We start from the raw sequence: 22,362 nt of genomic DNA on the forward strand, positions 1-22,362 counted from the left end.
CTCTGTGTGTGTGTGCATATGTGTCTGTGTGTGTAATTGTAAGAGCTATTTAGGCAGTAAAATTAACAGATATTAGTCACTGATTGACTGATTGGATGGCAGTGGTAGGTGGGGTGCCTTGAGGGAAGTGTACTACATTAAGTCCAGGATGACTCATGGTTTTCTAAGTTGAGTCATTGGGGATTGCCATCCAATGTGAGAAACTATATAGTCTAATAGTTGATCTTGGAGTTAGAGAAACTTGAATTTAAATCTTGAAGCCATCAATGGCAGTCTGTGGGTCTTAGGCAGAACATTTAAGGTTTCTGGACCTCGGTCCTCTCTTCTCTAAAATGAGGATAATAATGCATACCTCATGCAGTTGTTGTAAAGATTAAATGAGTTTAAAGTACGTAGAGAGTAGTATAGTAACTGGGACACATAGTGGCCCCGTAAATGTCAGCTGTTATTGTTGTGCTATATGTTGTGATCTGTACGGAAGTGAGATGGGGTAGGGGATTTTTTAGTCTCTGCCAATGACTCCTCTGCTCACGACCAAAATCAAAAAATCAGTCTCTTATGTGTTGAGGAGCAAGACACTTTTCCCAAGTGTTTAAAGCTAATACCTTGCCTTGTTTTGCCTTGGTCCAGATCTCACTCTACATCTGTTTAAGAGATCAGGGTAAGCTCTGTTCTTGGTGAGTATCTCAATGGGGATGTTTTTCTAGTTCTTGTAGTTTCTTTGGGCCAACATGAAATGCCTAACCTTGGCTTGTTGGTTGTGGATTTTTGTCAGCATTTCACTGCTACCCAAGTTGTGTCTGCTCACATGATGCTATCTTCCTTCTTTGGGTTTCTGAAGCTCTCAGACAGTTGGCTGAACATTTTTCACATTTCTTAACCTATATAATCTGTGTTTTCCCTGCCACAGACAAAGTCACAAAAGGACTTTAAGAAAGGGTTTTCTTCCCCCCAGGGTTTTTATACATTTTGGGTAAGGGCAAGTGGTAAATGCTACTTTTCTGCTTTAACCAGTAGTATCTGATAGAGCAGGCAGCATAATGATTGCAGAGGTCACTGGACTGAAAGTCAGATGCCCTACCCACCCAGACTCCAGTACCAAAAGGAAGATGGAGTGAGATGGAGAAAATGGGGAGAAATTATCATTTATTTTGAGTGTGCCAGGCCCTTTCCCATGTATGGTCTGATGTATTTGTGACAATCCTCTTTGACTTTGAAATGTGATCTTCTTCATTTTATAGATAAGGAAACTTATGGGAAGGAAGGTTAGGTTCATCTTGTGTCCAACTTTACATAGCTAGTGATCAATAATAATGACATTCAAACTCAGATCTCTCTGCCCCAAAGACTTTGATTTTTCCTCTTGTGACCTGTAACTTATTAGAAAATATCTTTAGCTCTCAGTCTCATTTGCCTCAACTATAAAATGGAGCTCTGTAACCCTTGCTCTGTATGACAGTATTATCTCTTAAGATCAGACTTATAACAGTGGACAAAGATATTTGTATCTTTGGGCCCCTAATGTTTGAAAGTGCCTTTCAGTGTCTGGCAAATAGAAGGACACTTAATTAATATTTACGAATCTTTTTCCAGAAAGAGGGTAGCTCCATAATGGGTGAGATTCTTTTGGTGGCTCCTATACTGTTTAATTCTTTTACCATCTGTTAAAATAATTTTGGAATATAGCTGAATAACTGATTGTGGTTGTTACATAGAGTTTTCATAGGTTGCCTGTTCCAAATTCTATGCCCTGGAAAAACCTAAATATGCAGAATGTGATTGGAAATATTATTCTAAAACAGATCCCTGGCATAAGAAGCATAACACCTATGATCTAGTCTCATACTTGCCTCTGAATAACTATTTCTCCTGGTCAATTCTCTGTCCTTATCTAGGCTTGAAATTTTCCACTGACTATGAGGGAGTTGGACAAGTTTAGTGGGTTCAGCCTTGAGTGGCCATTAAAATCATTTGGGGATCTTTGAAAAAACTTGGATGCCCAGATTTTGTTGTTGTTGTTTGTTTGTTTAATTATACTTTAAGTTCTGGGGTACATGTGCAGAACATGCAGGTTTGTTACATAGGTATACATGTGCCGTGGTGGTTTGCTGCACCTATCAACTCGTCATCTACATTAGGTATTTCTTCTAATGCTATCCCTTCCCTAGCCCCTCACCTCCCAATAGGCCCTGGTGTGTGATGTTGCCCTCCCCGTGTCCATGTGTTCTCATTGTTCAACTCCCACTTATGAGTCAGAATATGTGGTGTTTGGTTTTCTATTCCTGTGTTAGTTTGTTGAGAATGATGTTTTCCAGGTTCAGCTATGTCCCTGCAAAGGACATTAACTCTCCTTTTTTATGGCTGCATAGTATTCCATGGTGTATTTAACTGCTCACCCCAGTTCAATTAAATCATAATAGAGAATGTTGGGAGGAGCCTCAGTATACTAAGAGGGCTCTCTAGTGAGTTTGTGTTGCCAAGAGTGAGAAACACTGGACTAGATGATTGCTAAGGGCCATCCAACTTTGACAATCAACAACAGACAATGCTATATAGTATAGTTGACAGAGCATGGGCTTTGGAGTTAGCCAGGCATGGATTCAGACCCTGGCTCTGCTACTTACTAGTTTTGAGATCTTGAAGAAATCACTCAATGCCTCTGTACCTTTGGCTCTTCATTTATAAAATGGACATACACTGTGTACCTGGCAATAATAGTTGTGGGGATTAAGCACCTTCACAAGTGCTTAGGACATAGTAAACCCTCAGTAAATAGCTTCTTTAGTATCAGAAATTCAGATGAAGGATGTGAGAAAAATATTGGTCCAGTAAGATTTGACAGGGAGGCTGAGGCAGAATAATCTTTTGAACCTGGGAAGCGGAGGTTGCAGTGAACCAAAATTGTGCCACTGTGTTCCAGCCTGGGCAACAGAGCAAGATTCCGTTTCAAAAAAAAAAAATAGATTTAACAGGTAAATTAAAAGCAAGTATTAAAAAAATATTTCCTGTTTCCTTGGCAATAGATTCCAGAAACATAATGTGGAAATGGCCCTCAGTCCTAAGATTTGATGACACTGCAGAAAGCAATCTGGCTAGTTATCTCATGGCTTATTGGCTATGATGGTTAGGAAGCCATTGGAAAAAAATTTGGCTCACGGAAGACAGCAGATGAAGCCTGGGAAAGGCAAGGACATAACTTTAATAAGGATTTGTCTGTCCAGTCCCATTTATGAGAGTGATTCCAGGAGAAAAGGATAGATTTGTATTGTCAGTGAGATACGCTGTTAAGACTTTTGCCACCACCCCTCCAGCTGTCTTGGCATGTTTGTTGGTGATGTAAGCTACAGAAAATGGAAATCACCAATAGGGCTATAGCAGCCTGAAGAATAGTGACAAGTAATTGTTCTATTCATGTTTCTGTGTTGTAAAGAACACTTGTTGCATGTCAAGTTTGAGGCTTAAATATGCATTAGAGCCATGGACACCCCCACTTTATCTCTAAGTAGATTTCAAAGTAAATATTTGTCTAGTAGGTAAAATATTTAGTTTGGTCAGTAATAGGGCTGAGTACATGGTGGGAGTTACCTCCTAGTATCTGCGGGCAAAACAGATTTTCTCTTCATTTAGTAATTGCCATCTCGATCCCTTTTGCAGCATTTGTCTTGCTACACTTTGCATTAACCATATGTGCATTTCTATTAGCCTCAAACAAGCCATGAATGCTCCTTGAAACTAGGGGCTATGTCTTCTTCATTTTTATATATGCACCATTTAGCAGAGCTGTTCCTTTATAATGTACAATCATTGAATGAACGAATGCATACATGAATAAATGAATGAAAAGTAGGAGTGACTTTTCTCTTCATCATGGGGATTAGTGTGTGTGTATAAGGGGATAATTTTTGTGTCACATAAAATACAACCTGACTTAGAAGGCAAAACTCCCAGAATGGTGGAATCAACCACCCCCCGACACACACCATAAATCCACCCTTTCATGAAACCAATGAGAGCACTAGCATATACTGTGAAAATTAACTTTTCCAGGACTCTGGAAAGGAAACAAAGGCTTCTAAAAAGAATGTATTCAAGAAAAACTTCTGTAAGTTCTCTCATCACAGTGGAAATAATAAACAATTAGTAATAGAAAGATATTTGGGAAATTCACAATTTGTGGAATTAAACAACATGCTCCTAAATAAACAGTGGGTCAAAGAAGAAATCATAAGGGAAATGAGAAAATACTTTGAGATTAATGAAAATGAAAATACATTGTACTAAAACTTACAGGATACAGCCAAGCTAAAGCAGTAGTCAAAGGGGAACTTATAACTGAAAATGCCTATATCAACAAAGACAAATGATCTCAAATCAAGAACCTAACCTTCCACCTTAGGAAACTAGGAAAGGAAGAGCAAACTACAAAGAAAGCAAGAAGAAAGATTAATAAAGACTAGAAGGGAAATGAATGAAATATAGAGTAGAATCAATGAAAGTAAAAAATGATTCTTTGAAAAGATCAACAAAATTGAAAAACCTTTAGTCAGACTGAATAAAAAAAGAGAGAAAGAAGATTCAAATCTTCAAAATGAGCAATGAAAATGGGGCCATCACTACCTACCTTAAAAAGATTTTTCAAAGGATTTTTTTTTTAAAAGGAAATACCATCGTATTAGTTCATTTTCACACAGCTATAAAAAAACTACCTGAGACTGAGCAGTTTATGAAGAAAAGATGTTTAATTGACTAGCAGTTCCACAGACTGTACAGGTGGCATGGTTGGTGAGTTGTCAGGAAACTTACAGTCATGTGGAAGGCTAAGCGACGTGGAAGACACATATTCATGTGGCGGCAGGAGAGAGAGAGAGCAAATGGGGAAGTGCCACACACTTTTAAACCATCAGATCTCGTGAGAACTCACTAACTATCATGAGAACAGCAAGGGGAAAATCTGCCTCATGATCCAATCACCTCCTACCAGGTCCCTTCCTCAACATTGGAGATTACAATTCAACATGAGATTTGCTTGGGGACACAGAGCAAAACCATATCAACCATACTGTATGCCAAAAAATTAGATGACCTAGATTAAATAGACAAATACTCAGAAAAAACACAAACTATCAGAAATGACCAGGGAAGAAGGAGAAAACCTGAATATTCCTGTAACAAGTAAAGATATTGGATTAGTAATTAAGAAACTTCCCACAAAGAAAAGCCCAGGTTCAGATGTTTTCACTGGTGAATTCTATCAAATATTTAAGGAAGATTTAATACCAATCATTCACAATTTTTTCCAAAAATTGGAAGAGGCTGGAACTCTTCCAAACTGATTGTGCAAAGTCAGCATTAACCTGATACTAAAACCAAAGATATGACACAAAAATAAAACTGTAGGGTAATATCACTTTTGAATGTAGATAAATTTCTAAAAATATCAACAAAATGCTAACAAACTGAACTCAGCAACAAATAAAAAGGGTTATAAAGGATGACAAAGTTGGATTTATCTCAGGACTGTAAAGTAACATTGAAAAAAACTAGGAATAGGAGGAAACTTTATAATGGATATCTCTGAAAAACACACAGCCAACATCATACTTAACAGTGAAAGATTGAAATCCTTCCTTGTAAGATCAGGAACAAGACAAGGATGACTGCTCTCATCATCTCCATTTATCATTGTATTGTAGGCTCAAGTCAAGACAATCCGGCAAAAAAATAAATAAATAAATAAAATAAAATAAAAAGGTACCCAGATTGAAGGAAGAGCTGAAATTATCTATATTCACAGATGACATGATCTTATACATAGAAAATCCCAAGGAATTCATGATAAACTATTAGAATGAGTAAATGAGTTCAGCAAGGTTTCAGAATACAAATACAAATCAGTTGTATTTCTGTACACTAGCAATGAACAATCTGAAAATGAAATTAAGAAAACAATTCATTCACAATGTCATCAAAATACCAAAATATTTAAAAATAAATTTAACAAAAAAAGTGTAAGACTTGTATGCTGCAAACCACAAAACATTGTGGAAAGTAATTAAAGATCGAAATAAATAGAAAAACATCCCTTGTTCATGTACCAGAGGACTTAATATTGTTAAGATGGAAATATTCCCCAAAGATTGAAGGAAACTCCTGTCAAAATCCTGGCTGGTTTCTTAGCAGAAAATGAAAATCTGACCCTAAAATTAATATTTAAATACATGGAACCTAGGATAGCCAAAATAATAGTGAGAAAGAAAAACGAAGTTCAAGTATACATGCTTTCTGTTTCCAAATCTTTCCACAAAGCTGTGGTAATCAATAGCATATGATATTGGCATAAGGAAGAACAGATTAATAAATGGAATACTATTGAGAATCCATTCTTACAGCTAAGGCCAACTAATTTTCAACAGTGTTGCAAAACCGCTCAATGAGAAAACAATAGTCTTTTCAAAAAATTGTACTAGAAAAATTGGTTATCAGTGTAAAAATAAAAGACGTTGGACTGCTTCAAACGTGCAAAAAAGTGATCTCGCAGTGTATCATGGATCCGAATGCTATAAAGCTAAGAGGATAAATCTCAAGAAAATATCAGAGTAAATCTTTATGACCTTGCAGTAGGCAATGGTTTTTTGGATATAACACCAAAAGCACAAGCAGTAAGAGAAAAAAATTGATAAATTGGACTTCATCAAATTTGAAATTCTTTGTGCTGCAAATGATACCATCAAGGAAGTGAAAATGTCACCCACAGAATGAGACAAAGTATTTGCAAGTCATATATCTAATAAGGGTATTGAATTTAGAATATATAAAGAACTCTTGAAACTCAATATAAAAAGACAACCCAATTTTAAAATGGGCAAAATATTTGAATAGCCATTTCTTGATAGAAGATATACAAATTTAAAATGCTCAGCATCATTACTCATTAGGGAAATGCAGATCAAAACCGAATTCAGATACCAGTTTACATCTATTAGGATGGCTATAGTAAAAAAGAACAAATAACAAGTATTGGCTTTAATGTGGAGGAATTGGAACCCTTATACATTGCTTGTAAAATATGAAGTGGTGCAGCCCTTTGAAAAACAGTCTGAAAGTTAAAAAAAAAATACTATTTGTTTTTCAGTTTTTTTTCACTTTCATGTTCAGGGGTACATATGCAGGTTTGCTATATAGCTAAATTGCGTGTCACAGGGGTTTGGTGTACACATTATTTCATCTCCCAGATAATAAGCATGGTACCAGATAGGTAGTTTTCCAATCCTCACCCTCCTGCTACCATCCACCATCAAGCAGGCCCTGGTGCCTCTTGTTCCCTTCTTTGTGTTCACATATACTCAGTACTTAGCTTGCACTTATAAATGAGAACATGCGGTATTTGGTTTTCTGTACCTGCATTAGTTTGCTTAGACTAATGGCCTCTAGATCCATCCATGTTGCTGCAAAGGACATGATCTCATTCTTTTTGCATAGTATACTGTTGTGTATATGTATAAAAAATGTTACTGTTTCCAAGATAAATACTGAAGAGAAAAGGAAACACATCTACGCAAGAACTTGTACACAAATTTTCATCTCAGCATTATTTATAGTAGCCAAAGAGTGGAAGACACTAAAATGTCCACCAACTGATAAATAGCAAAACAAAATGTGGCATATCCATGCCATAGTTTATCTGTCAATAATAAGAATTAAAGTACTAATATATGCTACAACATAGATGAACCTTATGCTAGGTGAAAGCACTGAAAACATTATGCTAGGTGAAAGAAGCAGCTCACAAAAGACCACACTGTACGATTTTATTTATATTAAATATCCATAAAAGAAAAACATTTAGAGATAGAAAGGAAATTAGTGTTCCCAGGGTCTGGGAGAAAGTGTTATGAGGAGTGGCTGCTAATGGGTACAGGATTTCTTTTGGCGGTGATATAATTGCTCTAAAATTAGTTTGTGGTAATAGGTGTGAATATGCTAAAATGGTGAATTTTATAGTACATGAATCATAACTCTGTAAGCCCATTAAAAACAACCTAATTAAATTAAAACCAAGCTACAACAGAAATAGCATATGGCCTTGGCAGTTTAGAATAGTGGGAAAATATGGAGTTGGGACCGGGAAATAATCACAAGTATAATTCTGGTTTTGTCACTACTAGCTGTAGGGACTTGGACAAGTCAGTTACTTTCTCTGAGTCTCAGTTTGCATATATGCAAAATAGAGGTAATGATACCTACCTCAGAGGTAGCATTTCAAAACCTGGTTCTCCCCCATTTCTCCTCTACAACTTTCTCGTGAGATTACTGTAGCAATGACCATTTATTAAGCACTGTGTCAGCAGTGGTGTGGGGTGCTTTACCTTCACAACTTTATTGAATCCTCATTGTTTACACATCTAGGCTTGCTCCCTCTCTGTCTCTTCCCCTCTCCCTTTCTCCCTCCCTCTCTCCCCACCCACTATGACCTACATCCCCCCTCACATGTATTCATGTATTTACCTTTCTCTAAAAGCTCTGCGTAGGCAAGAAAAATTCTCTTTTTTATTCTTAGAATATTAGATATTTCATTTTTTATGGTAAGACAAAAGATTAAGGCAACCAAGACTTACAATGCTCCTACCATGTGGCAGGCACAGAGGCAAGGGCTATTACATATGTTATTTAATGTAATTGTAATTCTCGCAAAAGCCTTCTAGAGTTGAAAGTATTCCCAACTCTCTAAATGAGGCAAATGGAGCCCAGAGAGCTTTAATTACTTCATCCAAAGTTCAGTGGTGGAGGCAAAATTCTAACCCAGGTCTGGCTGGTTCCAAAGCCTTGTTGAATTGCCATTCAACTCTAACAAATAAAACTGGTCTGTTACTTTTACATCTCACCCTGCTTCCACAGTCATTAGTGGGACTTATTTATATTAATCAGATCATTCAAAGTATTCCCAATTCCTCCTTTGAAAAGAAAATTGGGGGGCAGGGGGAGCAGCAGAGGAGGGGAGAGAAAAAGGAAAGGAGTCAGAAGCGAGGTGGGGGGAGAGAGAGAGAGAGAGAGAGACCTAGTGATCTCAGCTGGGTGCCAAGGTTTCCTAAGCCCAAGTTCCCCATGAGCCGGCATTGGCAGGCCAAAAGCTTCTAGTAATCCACTTTTATTTAATTACTTGTGAAACTGTTGAAGAATTGTAAGTGGTATTCTGGTTCAGAAACCTTCCATTCTATGGGGCATTGCTTTTGCTTCAGACTCGTAAAACCAAATGCCATGCCTCAGGATAATAAGTGAACATGTAACCCATGGGAAGTAAGAATAAACACAATGTCATGTGCAAATTCTGCACTTGTTCTCAAAGCAAACCTCTGCTCTGTTTGCAATTAGGATGCTATTTAGAAACATATTCAAAACTTCTGAAGTTTTTCTTTTAATTTTTCTCATTATGTGCTGTTTTAGTCATATCAAACAATACATGTGATATATGTTATATGGCATAACTATAAAATTAATGTTTATGAACCCTGATTAAAGAATCAACAACATTAACATCATTATTGCATCAATGCTATTAGAATGGAAGCTGTGTGAAGGCATGGATTTTTGTCTGTTTTGTTCATTGCTATATCTCTAGGACCTAGAAGAATGTCAGACATGTAATGGCAGCTTAGTCAATATTTTAAAAATAAGAGCATAAATCTACTTGTATCCTCTTTTCTCTTATCATCATTCCCAGCCTCCCCTCAGAAGTAACCACCATCCTACATTTGGGCTTCATTATTCCCTTGCATTTTGATAAGTTTTCACATTACATTCCCAAATAATATATTGTTTGCTTTTACTTCTTTTTGAAGTTTATATAATGGAATCATATTGTGTGTATGTGATTGTGAGTTATGTCTTTTATGTTAGTATTTGAGATTCATCTATGCATAGCTCGATTCCATTCCTTTTCATTGCTGAATTGTATTTTATTGGATATATGTGCCATAATTTATTTTTCTCCTGTCAGTGGATGTTTATCATTTATGCTTTTATAAACAAAACTGCTATGACTGTTCCTGCATGTGCCTCCTGGTACACATGTGCACAAGTTTCTCTAGGATATAAGCCTGAGAGAGGGACTGCAGTTGGAATTTTAATTTCCAAAATCCAAAGTTCAGCTCATGAGTCAGAACTGCAATGTGCCCTTTGTCCACACTAGGTCAGGGTCAGTGGGAGTGATATCCAAAATATTTTGCTAGCGAGGGAGGTGGGGAGAGGCAGAAACTGACCTAGTGACTCCAGGAGTTACTATCTCAGGTCTCTTGTCAAAATGGGTTGCAACTAGTAAAAGTCCAGATTCTGAATCCCTTTAACTATTTATCCTCCTCTTCCTCCTTTACAGTTATTTTTGTTCAAGGTGCACTTTATTAAACTCATATCTAATAAACAAAATTGTAATGGATATTTTGTCTTTCATTGTTTTTAAATTTGATTAGATTCTTTGAAACAATTCTAACTGTAGTTTCAATTTTAGTATGGTTGAAAATTTCTATTTCTTTAAAAAACATTTTTTAATAATAACACAACATGAGGTCTACCTTCATAACAAAATTTAAGGGCACAACACCAGATTGTTAACTATAGGCACAATGTTGTACAGCAAATCTCTAGAACTTTTTCTTCATACTTAACAGAAACTTTATACCCATTGAAGAGCAACTCTCCCTTTGTATTTCTTAAAGGTCCTTTACAAAATGAGCTCATATTTACTTTCTGCATGTTTCCATTTTGTTTATCTGATATTTATTTTGTGATCATCTAATAATAACCATCATTATCATCATCAGCATCAGCAGCATCTCCTTTACCCATACATACATATGTGTACCCGTACATACATTGTGTCTTTCAAAAAATAATCCTATCTTTGAAGTGTATCCTTATGTGTAGCAGTCTGCATTATGCTTTCTTTTATCATTTACTATTTTACTTTATAATTAGCTACTTCCTGTCTTTCTTCTCTACCAGATAGTAGCTTCTTAGGGCCAAGAACAATATCTCAATCACCACTATGTCCCCAGCATCTACCCCTGTGCCTGGTCCATAGGGCTAGGTGCTAAAAGTTGAGTTGAACCAACTTACCTAATCCTAACCTTCAGTCGCACAACATGGTTTGTCAGTGGCTAACAATCTACACTTTGGAGTCAGACTCACCCAGGATGAAATCCTGGCATTGCCACTTATTATTAATAGATGCAAGATCTTGAACAAGTTTACTTAATTGTTATGAGCATCAGCTTCTTCTTCTGTAATATAGGGATGATACAGAGCTACCTAGCAGGGTCATTGGGAAAATTAAATGAGATGATATGTATGAAATGGCATGGCACATAGAGTGCCTAAATACATGTTCTTCTGATTTTATTTGGACTGTATGTGTTAGTAACAGAAGTCAAAAAGGTGGAGAAAGGAGGAAGATACTTGTGAAAATTTTCTATTTCTTCTCTATGTTTCATTCAGGACTGTGAAAAGGGGCACAGTTTTTACCCAAGGAAACGGCATTTTTAGACATAGGAATTATGATCTTAGTATTTAGCTCAATTGTATATTGGAAGTAAGCACCTTCTCTGTGGAACTTATGGCCCTGCTAGCCTTGGTTTGGTGGAAGTACTCTTGCTGGCTTTCTAGTTAGGGTAAGGAAAGGAAGGCTTGTGGGGAGTGAAGATAGGCCATGATATCCAGCCACTGGGTTTGCATATCAGCAGAACTTTTTGAATGCTTTCTATTGTTCTTGGGACTTGAATAAAGGCTGATATTTGTGTCTTGCAGTTGAAGTGCTTGGAAAGTGAGTGAAAGTTTTCTTTGCTCTTGTCCTGCCAGAACTGTTCACTTGGGGTTGAGGGGAGGATAACCTTTCATGATTTTTAAAAAATTCTGATGACTGTGCTGAGCATTCAAATCAAAAGGCCATTGGTGGAAAGTAAAGGTGAGTGGTGAGGAGACAATATGTTAATGGAAATTGTTGGACTTGGAGTCAAATTGTCCTGCACTTCTCGTCTCCGAGTCTTTTTTCATCTGTACAATAGATATAAAAATGAGAAAATAAGCTTGTCTTTACAGAGTTATTGTTAGGTGTTGAAATCACCCGACACAGCAAACAGGCTCCCATTAGGGCTAATTTTCCTTCATTCCTTAGTAAGGAAGAAGTACTTAAAATAAAATATAGCAGTTGTGCTCCTGTGAATGATAACATGGGCAGTTGTCATCTATCTGAGGCAACTCTACTGTGAGTTTTGTTTAATGTTTAGGCATAAGACATAGAAAAGACAAAAGTTGATCTTTGGGTAGTGAGAACCATGTTCCATTTTGTTCAAACTTGAATTTCTTACTATAGGAGAGTGAGAATTAACCTTCCATGAAGGTTTTAGTGTTGGTTTTCTGGTCTCTTTCCCTCATATCCGTCTGGAAGAGCTCAGGCACGGACGTTATTGGAGAAAGGCAGTTAGACAAGGTGACTTCTGAAGCTCTATCCTTGCCCAAAGAACTCATGAGTCCTTTAATGGTCAAGTATATCAATGGTAGCCTAAAAGCTGTCCAGAATCACTGTACATCATTTTTCAACAGAAGCCTCAAGCATAGGGATTATGCTTGCTACTTTATGTTGTGGAATGGGATCAGGCAGATGTTCATGTTATCTAGAGAAACACCTAAGGAAAGTGAAAGAATGGGGAAAAAAAGAATAAGACTTGTGTGATAATGCTAATCAGGATCCTTGTGTATTTATTCTAAGAGCATTTTATCCATCATCGGGTTTATATTGCAGCAGCTCAATAGGATGGGAGATATTATCCCTATTTTATAGATGAGATTTGAGGCTCAAGGAGCTAAAGCAAGGAACATCAAATTGATTTGATATTTGGTCTGGTTTTGTTATAGGTCTCCTTTTGGATGAGGTAAAGTCACAAAGCTGGGTTCATATCATTTAATCACTCTGAAAATGTTGCCTGAACACCAACTTAAGTTAGATAACTTAACCTCAGGTTTCCTGCCTTCCTTGCTCTCTCATATAGACATAGCCTATGAGATTGGGTAATCCCAGAGAACTTCCATAATACCTTGACAAGATCCAAAAAGGTTCTCTCACACCCTACCAACATCATCTTTAGGAGAAGCCTCAAAAAAATTCAGCTTCACACTAACTCACTTGAACAATGAATAATAGTAATTTACACATGCAAGTCAATCCTGAAGACTTCAGACTTCACTTGCCTATTTCTGCCATCCACTAACATGTGTTGCATTGGTTTTTTGTGTCTTTCAGTTTGGAGACTGCCAGGGACCATGTTTTGCCCATTGACTATTACTTTCCACCCCAGAAGACCTGCCTGATCTGTGGAGATGAAGCTTCTGGGTGTCACTATGGAGCTCTCACATGCGGAAGCTGCAAGGTCTTCTTCAAAAGAGCCGCTGAAGGTAAAGGGTCTTGCACATGTACTTCTGTTTTCCTTTCTTCTTTAACTTCCAGAGAGAGACACTAACCTTTCAGGGCCCAAGATTTTATCATCTCAGAAATAGGGTCATTGGCAAGGACCTATTGAATAACTTACGAGCCTAAGAAAGCAAATTTTTGTACTTGTTAGTTCCCTGGTTTCAGCAGCCTTGTTTGTACAGGCAATGTAGGCAGTGAAGGTGGTCCCAGCTGGGGCTTGGGGCTCACTGGATCCTAGAAATGAAAGAAAAATTAATGATTTGAAAAGATTTAATTTCCTTCCTTCTTGTTTTCTACTCTGCTGGCTAGTAAAGGAAAAATTTGTCCTTATTAGAGCGGTTAGAAGTGGAGAAACCCCAACTGAGTCCCCAGCCTATTCCTTGTGATGAATATGAGACTGTTTCTTAGTAAAGGCTTCCTGGTCTCAGCCCCAGAAAGGGAGTGTTCTCACTTTTCAGCAGACTATCAGTCTCTGCACCTGCTCCCTCCTGTTGCTGCCTCTTTGGGACCTGTCTTTGCGTTAATAGTTCTAGGTAGGTAAGAACTCAAAGTGAAGAAACACATTTATTCTCCTCTCCAGAGACATGACATCAAAGCCTGTCCATCAGTTCCTAATCTTAAGCTAAGGTAGCATCGTATGTCTGGCTAAATTGGCTCAAGCCCTAGCACCCTAGTCTTATTTAGCTTTGAACAACTCATGTCCACTCAACCCTTAGAGGTACTCAGCCTACATTCTGCAGTAGAAACTCCCATTTTCAGGCCTCTTATATATGTTAATGTCTCCTTCCCCTAACCACCCAGGGCTTAAGCCCCCTGTTATCCACTTCACTCCCCACTCTGTACTGAAGGCTTTCTTCTCAAAGGGATATTGATGAGCAGCTTGCTAACACACTAGGTCTGAATGAGTGCTCTGTTTCATTCTCTGCTCTCTAGACAAGGCCCGCTGGGTGTCGCCTAGACAGAGATACTATGCTCTGGGACCAGACCCAGTTGTTAAACACCGGTATTCACCTGTGCCCCAACTTTCCCCAAAGAAGGTACTTCCTGCCAAGGCCTTTCTCTTTCCTCTCACTGGCCTGGAAGTGTTGAGTTCCACATCAGAACCAGAACAGAGAACCTTTCCTTTTATAAGAGCTATCAACCTTGAGAACAGTCTTAAAAGATAGGTATGTAGGCCACACCATTCACCAGGAATGTACTGACACTCATCAGAGGATGGAAGAAGCACCAGAGTTTGAAGCATTTAGAGAAAAGTAGACAGAGCATTTCCCTTAACTGACCTCCTGAATGATAGCCAATCACAATGGTGAGTGTTGTTTTATCATTTTGGTGGGGTGGCAGAAATATCTATAAAACAGAAGCTACCATGTTGTTTTCTTCCAGTCCTCAAAGCCACAAGAAGGCCGCTACCATTTGGTATTACTGAAAACATGCCCCATGTTCAGCTCATACCCCCAAATGACCCATTGCTCCTGCTTATACTGGGCTAGTATGAAGCCCAGGGCTCCAGTGTCTAGGTCTAGGCAGTGAGACTTAGAGCACTACCTAAAGAGCCTGAGAGCAATGCCTTCCTTTCTTCAGAGTACTCATGAAAAGACGGCTATCAGAAAAGGAAGTGAGGAAGGGCTCCAGAGACTTCAGACTACCCCAACTTCCCCAGTGAGACCCTGGCACTTCCCCATACTCTGTCACCCAGCGGGCCCTGTCTGTAGAGCAAGAATGAAACAGAGCACTCATCTAGAGCTACTGTATTAGCAAGCCCAGGCACCACAGTAATAGTAGCCATATCAGATCGGAAAGATGTTCAAGTGAACAAACAAGCAAATTCAATAGTCAGATAGATTAGATTATACTTGATGCTGCCTCTGGGTTTTACAAATCTGGATCACCAAATTGTTATTTTCAGAAAACGGGAAATTATCAACCACATCATGAAAAGGAAGATTTTGCTGTCATATCATAAATCCCACATGGGAGCTTTCTGCAGAAGTTAGAGCTGAAGGAGGGAGGCAGGCAGAAGGACAGCTGGCAGGGCCGCCTGGGAGGAGCTCTGCAATGAGGTGGATCCTGTGCCATTTGAGAACAAGGAAGAAAAGGGATGAGGTTGTGGGGAGCGAATCACCCAACTCACAGAACACACAGAAATCCAGCAAGGTTTCAAAATGCTCCACACCCTAGAGTCTTTTAAGTTAGGGAAACTCTGTGAGTTCATGGGGCCAAAATGCGCTTGCCTGCTTGAAATACAAAAAATCAGCAATGGATTCCTTACAAAACCATGTAGAGGGAACCTTCTGAGCCCCTTGGTTATTTTGAAATATGGACCATAGATTTTACTCCTCAGCCCTTTGAAGGTAGGAGAAAGTGGTTTAGAGAAAACACACACACACACACGCACACGCACACACACACACACACACACATACACACACACCAAAATAAAGCAGAAAAAATTACTGGTGTTTTCTTTTTCCTCCCATCTATAAAGCTGGTGGATTGATTTTACTGCCATCATTATTCCTATTTCAAGGCAGGGGGCTGTCTTATTACCCAAGGAGGACATTTATTGATTTGGGTTTCTTTTTCCATTTTTACAATGCATCTTTATCGCCCCTATGGCCTTTCTGGAGGTGATTCTCAATCTGGCTTGTTGAAACATTGACTTATACCTGTCTTAGAGAGAGTAGAAACACAAATCTTTCTCTTCCTCACTTGCTTGTTATAGTCAGTTAACTCAGACTGAGTATTCAGAGTCTTGATTATCACTTAATTCATAGTTTCAGAAATCTCTGGAATGGGCACAGGTACAGGACTTAAGAGCCTGGTATATCAGACACAAATATATTTCTAGCTTTGCTGGTTTATAACATACGGGACGTTTATGCTGTCATTGGCACAGGGCTCAGCACAGAGTCAGTTATAATCTGGCCAGGTTTTCTTGTTGAGGAAGAGGGTTAAGAGGGAGTCCTGCATTTTCTCAGTGTCAGTTATGTTGGAGAATTGGGGTGAGGGTGAGGCTGGGAAGGGAAGGGTCTGCCGAGAAAAAAACAACGTTACTAAGCCATGAGAGTAAAATGACCAAATGCTGGTTAAGAGAAACTTGGTCAAAGTTTGCATGTGTTGGCAGGGGGTGCTTGATGGGATGAACTCTGGGTTAGAAATAGGCATGGAGAGAAACAGTTGGTTTGTGGAGTGGGTAGGGTGAGTGGGGTGGTGAAAGGGAAGGCATGTTGGATGCTATCTAAGAGACCAGGAAGTCAAAGCAGGACAATACCCACACACAGATGTAAGGGCTCAAAGAGGTTTTAGTCGTATAGCCTTAGATAAGAAATTTCCCCTTTTGGATCTCAGTTTTCCTTGTTTGTAAAACAAGGGATTTGAAAATGTGCTTCCAGCTCAGACTTTTTGTGACAGTTCTACAAATTAAAAACATAATCATTATCATTTCAGCAAACTCACATGAATTTATACCTGCTTGCATTTTTTGTTTTGCTTTCCTAGAAGATGACAAACCCCAGATCCTAATCCATTAAAAAAGCAATCTTCAGATGGGGATGGAGCCAGCTGACAGAGTGCACTATGGATGGACTGGGTTAAAACTCAGGACTCTGAGATTTTTGCCTTGTGATCATTGCTCAGTAACTCCCTTTCTTTTCTATTTTGTCATCTGGAGAATCAGGATATGAATCCCCATCTCTACCTCATTATGTTTCAAAGAGGGTTAATTAATCCATCATGTGCATTATGTGCTCAAGAATTTACTATTTTTCAGACATTTTCTAGTAAAACATTGGAGATTATATGTCCATTTGTTTTGTACACATGGAGCGCTGTTCAGTACACATCATAAAATTGAAACTGTAGTTTACATTCTGAACTCAAAGAATTACACCATCCTCACTGATGTTTACAATAGGTCCCAATTTAATTTCTTTGGCAAATTTTATATAAGTATGGCTTTGATTCTTTCTCTCACCCCAGGTTTTTGTTAGGGAAGAAATGCAAGTGAACCCTCATTGAACTCTTTCTGTCCTTTAAATCCATTCTTTCCCACCTCAATTCATGTGGAATTAAATGTTACCTCTTGTTTGGAGTCTTACAGAGAGTGTTTGGTGCATATCAATGTCCCCTTCACTCCCTGATTTTTCGAGTAACATTTCCCAGCGGCAAATTAACTCTGCGAAGAGGATCTGCTTGCAGCTTCAACAGAGCCTTCATTGAGTGTCTTTGGCCAAGGAGTTGACTGATCCTGAGTTTGCGAGTCCTAGAGATCTTTTCACAAAGCTCCTCTCATGTTTCTCTCTCTGGTTTTCTTAAATGTCACAGACTTTAGATTAGGTGTTGGTAAACTTTTTTTGTAAAGTGCCATGTAGTAAATATTTTAGGCTTTGCAGATCATATGGTTTCTGTGTCAATTACTCAACTGTGCCTTTGTAGGATGAAAGTAGCCATAGACAATACTTGAACTAATGGGAGTATCTGGGTTCCAACAAAACTTTACGGACACTGAAATTGGAATTTCACTTAATTTTCACATACCATTTAATATTATTTTTTCTTTTTTACCATTTAAAAGTGTAAAACTTATTCTCAGCCCTTTGGACCTCACAAAAACAGGTGGTAGAATGGATTTGGTTTATGGGCTGCAGTTTGTTGACCTCTGCTTCAGATAATCACTTCTGTACTTAAAACTCCGCACAGATTTTATGCTTTCCCATCTCTTGGTATCTTAGTAGCTCTCTAGATTATCTAATTTTTAAAAATTTTCTCAGTAGATCAGTCAAAGTTTGCATGTCTTGTTAGCACAGAATGCCTGGTCTAGTGGCTTCTTGGTCCTGAACTTTTTTACTAAACAGGAGAAAAAATAAATAAGTCTAGAAATATGAGAAAAGGATACTTTTTTGTTTTAATAATCTAGTAGATCACTCCTTCTTGCAACACCCAGAGGAGAAATTGAAAACATTTCACACATTTTCTAGACTTTTCTGTTGTAAATGTGTGGATAACTATGAACTATATATGAAGGAAATTTGCTGGATGACACATATATTCTAGTTGGTAAAAAGGAAGGGCTTTAGGGACTATCTGGTACCATGTTTCATGGAAAAACTATCTCATATAAGGTAGAGCCCAGGAGGCCAGCTGAGTTATGGACCTGCCATATATTACCTCATGATTCTGTATTCACAAACTCACCGGCTTAATTCTGGGCCTCCCCATAACACAACTAGATCACAGGTTTGCAGAATAAATAATTTAGCTGTGTAACTCATTGCAGTTGGTGCCCACCCAAGTGTCTGTCAGTGCCCAATTCAGGAGCCATGCCAAGAATTTGCCACTGCTGCTTCATAGCGGCCCTGTGCCTGCTTATTTATAGTCAGTGCATTTTAATGAAACAAAGATTAATAAGAAGTTGCCATAGTGCTTGCACCATTATGTAAATATCTGTAATACTTACATAACCTTTATCACTTGCAAGATCTTTTGAGTTCATTGCCTTCTTTTACACTTCCTTACCAATTTCTTAGTCCCTTATCAATTTTTTTAATTTATTATACTTTAAGTTCTGGGATAAATGTGCAGAACGTGCAGATTTGTTACATAGGTATACATGTGCCACGGTGGTTTGCTGCACCCATCAACCCGTCAACTACATTAAGTATTTCTCCCAATGTTATCCCTCCCCTACCCTCCCACCCCCGATAGGCCCCAGTGTATGATGTTCCCCTCCTTATGTCCATGTGTTCTCAGTTTCCACTTATGAGTGAGAACATGTGGTGTTTGGTTTTCTGTTCCTGTGTTAGTTTGTTGAGAATGATGCTTTCTAGCTTCATCCATGTCCCTGCAAAGGACATGAACTCATCCTTTTTTATGACTACATAGTATTGCATGGTATATATGTGCCACATTTTCTTTATCCAGTTTATCATTGATGGGCATTTGGTTCCAAGTGTTTGCTATTGTGAATAGTGTTGCAATAAACATACGTGTGCATATGTCTTTATAATAGAATGATTTATAATCCTTTGGGTATATACCCAGTAATGGGATTGCTGGGCAAAATGGTATTTCTGGTTCTAGATCCTTCAGGAATCACCACACTGTCTTCCACAATGGCTGAACTAATTTACACTCCCACCAACAGTGTAAAAGCGTTTCTATTTCTTCATATCCTCTCCAGCATCTGTTGTTTCCTGACGTTTTCATGATCACCATTCTAATTGGTGTAAGATGTTATCTCATTGTGGTTTCGATCTGCATTTCTCTAGTTACCAGTGATGATGAACTTTTTTTTCAAATGTTTGTTGGCTGCATAAATGTCTTCTTTTGAAAAGTGTCTGTTCATATCCTTAGTCTACTTTTTGATGAGGTTGTTTGTTCTTTTCTTGTAAATTGGTTCAAGTTCCTTGTAGATTCTGGATATCAGCCCTTTGTCAGATGGATAGATTGCAAAAATATTTTCCCTTTCTGTAGGTTGCCTGTTCACTCTTATGATAGTTTCTTTTGCTGTGCAGAAGCTTTTAATTTGAATTAGATCCCATTTGTCAATTTTGGCTTTTATTGCCATTGCTTTTGGTGTTTTAATCATGAAGGCTTTGCCCATTAACTATTGCTCCAAAGAGAATAAAATACCTAGGAATACAACTTACAAGGTATGTAAAGGACCTCTTCAAGGAGAACTACAAATCACTGCACAAGGAAATAAGAGAGGACACAAACAAATGGAAAAACATTCCATGCTCATGGATAGGACGAATCAATATCATAAAAATGGCCATACTGCTCAAAGTAATTTACAGATTCAGTGCTATCCCCTTCAAGCTGCCATTGACTTTCTTCACAGAATTAGAAAAAAAAAAAATTAAATTTCATATGGAACCAAAAAAGAGCCCGTATAGCCAAGATAATCCTATGCAAATAGAGCAAAGCTGGAGGCATTACGCTACCTGACTTCCAACTATACTACAAGGCTAATTTTTTTTGACAGATTAAATTGTATTTATTTATCATGTACAACACGATGTTTTGAAGTATATATACATTGTGAAATGACTAACATCTAGCTAATTAACATACACTTTATCTCACATATTTATCATTTTTTTAGTGAGAACACTTTACATTCATTCTCTTAGCATTTTTCAAGAATACAATATGTTTTTAACATTGTTACCATGTTATATACTAAATCTCTTAAACTTATCCCTTTCTTATTTTATATATATATATTTTATTGCACTTTAGGTTCTGGGGTGCATGTGAAGAACATGCAGGATTGTTGCACAGGTACATACATGGCAATGTATATGCCTGTCCATATTCTGCATCCAGAAGCTTCTTCAGTCCTTTAAGGTAATTTCTGGGTGATTATCAAACTCTGGTAGTTCATTTTTGCAGTTGGCTGCTATTGTGAGGATAAGTGTGACTCACTTTCTCTTCAGAGATAGAAATTACGTCTTAATTGTCTGGGTTCTAGACTCACAGCAAGTTGCATATTATTCCTCAAAACAACTGAATTCTGTGAGAAGCCATCACTGTAAAACAACAATATCTTCAGTATTGTAGCCATGTGTGCATACTTCTGGAAACTGTTTTTCAGGTGTTCATTCTCCTTCCCTGTCTCTTCATAGCTAAGCAGCTGCTCTCAGCCTTACAAAGAGGCTTAGTGAGCTTTGTACCTACAAACCTGCAGAAAATTGACCTGAGATTTGGAGGTGAATGACTCCTGATAAATGGAACAATGTTTAGAGTTCTCAGTCCCTTTGCTCCCAGTCTGTGTTGTGAGTACTGAGGCACTCCAGTGAAATCACTATTCCTCCTATCTAGACTAATGCCTATCTCCACAGAGCACCTCATAAGAACAGGCCCGGATAGTAATACCCTCATGCATTCAGTCAGTAAATATTTACAGAGTGCTTACTACGTGTAGGGTATTGGGCTGACATACTCAAGATACAGAGCCTGCTTCCAGGAGCTTATAATGTATTCATCACAAATACGGCAATCTTTAAAGCTCTTCAGTGGATGAAATGCCACCATATCTACTCTCCATTTCAACTTTGCAACTATCTTGGTACAAAGTGAGAGATTATTCTCTTGGTTTTACATATGAGTAAACTGAGGCTTTGCCAGTTCATCAACAGGTAGTAAATAATATATCTGGAATTTTAACCCAGGTCTTCTCGGGTCAAAGGCAGCATTCACTTTGCTCCATCACAGCAGCTCCTCAAGTTAACCAATGTAGAACCTAAGTACTGTGCCTAGGCAAACAAGAAAGGCAGCAATGAAGAGGGACAACAGAGTCAGATATAAGAGAAAGAAATTAAGAAAGATGTTAAGTACTGTAGGGAGTAACCAAGAAACCATCAAGGATTGCTAACATCACGGGGAGTTTATCTTCCTAAGAAAACTCCAAGCACTTAAAACAGCACCTCTGTTCATTAGATGTGTGAGGGACATGTGGGCCATAGCCCTTCTACCAGCTCATATTCTTCGGAGGGAAAGTTCTGATTCTGATGAGACTCAGCATGGTAGCTCTTCATTCGCTGTTGTCACGCAACTATAGAACAGGAAGCACAACTTAACACCTGTGCTCACAAGAATTTTCTTCCCTATGCCCAAGCTAAAGAAGGAGCTTAGATGGGATGTGTGGATATAAATAATAGATTCATAGTTCCTTCTATCTTTGCTTTGAGCCTTCTCAGCAGAGCATGCCACAGAGTATTTTCCATGGGGCCAGGAGCGAGATAAATCCATTTCTCTCCTCTTCGATATCAGAAAATAGAGAATGTTGTCTTTTAGGATAGAACTAAAAAGTCATAGAGGCAGCAACTCGTTTTCCTATATTAGGGTTTTAAAAATCTGTTTTTTCTTCCTCTTCTGGGCCACTCATTGTGTGGATGGACATT

General features: G+C 38.2%; 1 protein-coding gene across 3 annotated transcripts in view; it reads left to right on the top strand.

The window, feature by feature from the left end:
* The window catches only part of AR (androgen receptor), a 170,809-nt gene that overhangs the window by 80,049 nt on the left and 68,398 nt on the right, over window positions 1-22,362 (top strand). For all 3 annotated transcript variants that reach the window (XM_032255827.1, XM_032255824.1, XM_032255825.1), the window contains exon 2: window positions 13,289-13,440. In XM_032255827.1, the coding sequence (XP_032111718.1) occupies window positions 13,289-13,440 (152 nt within the window). The remainder of the gene's footprint in view (window positions 1-13,288; window positions 13,441-22,362) is intronic.

Source organism: Sapajus apella, unplaced genomic scaffold (assembly GCF_009761245.1).
Source record: "Sapajus apella isolate SASKATOON/1434 unplaced genomic scaffold, GSC_monkey_1.0 scaffold91, whole genome shotgun sequence".
Lineage (NCBI taxonomy): Eukaryota > Metazoa > Chordata > Mammalia > Primates > Cebidae > Sapajus > Sapajus apella.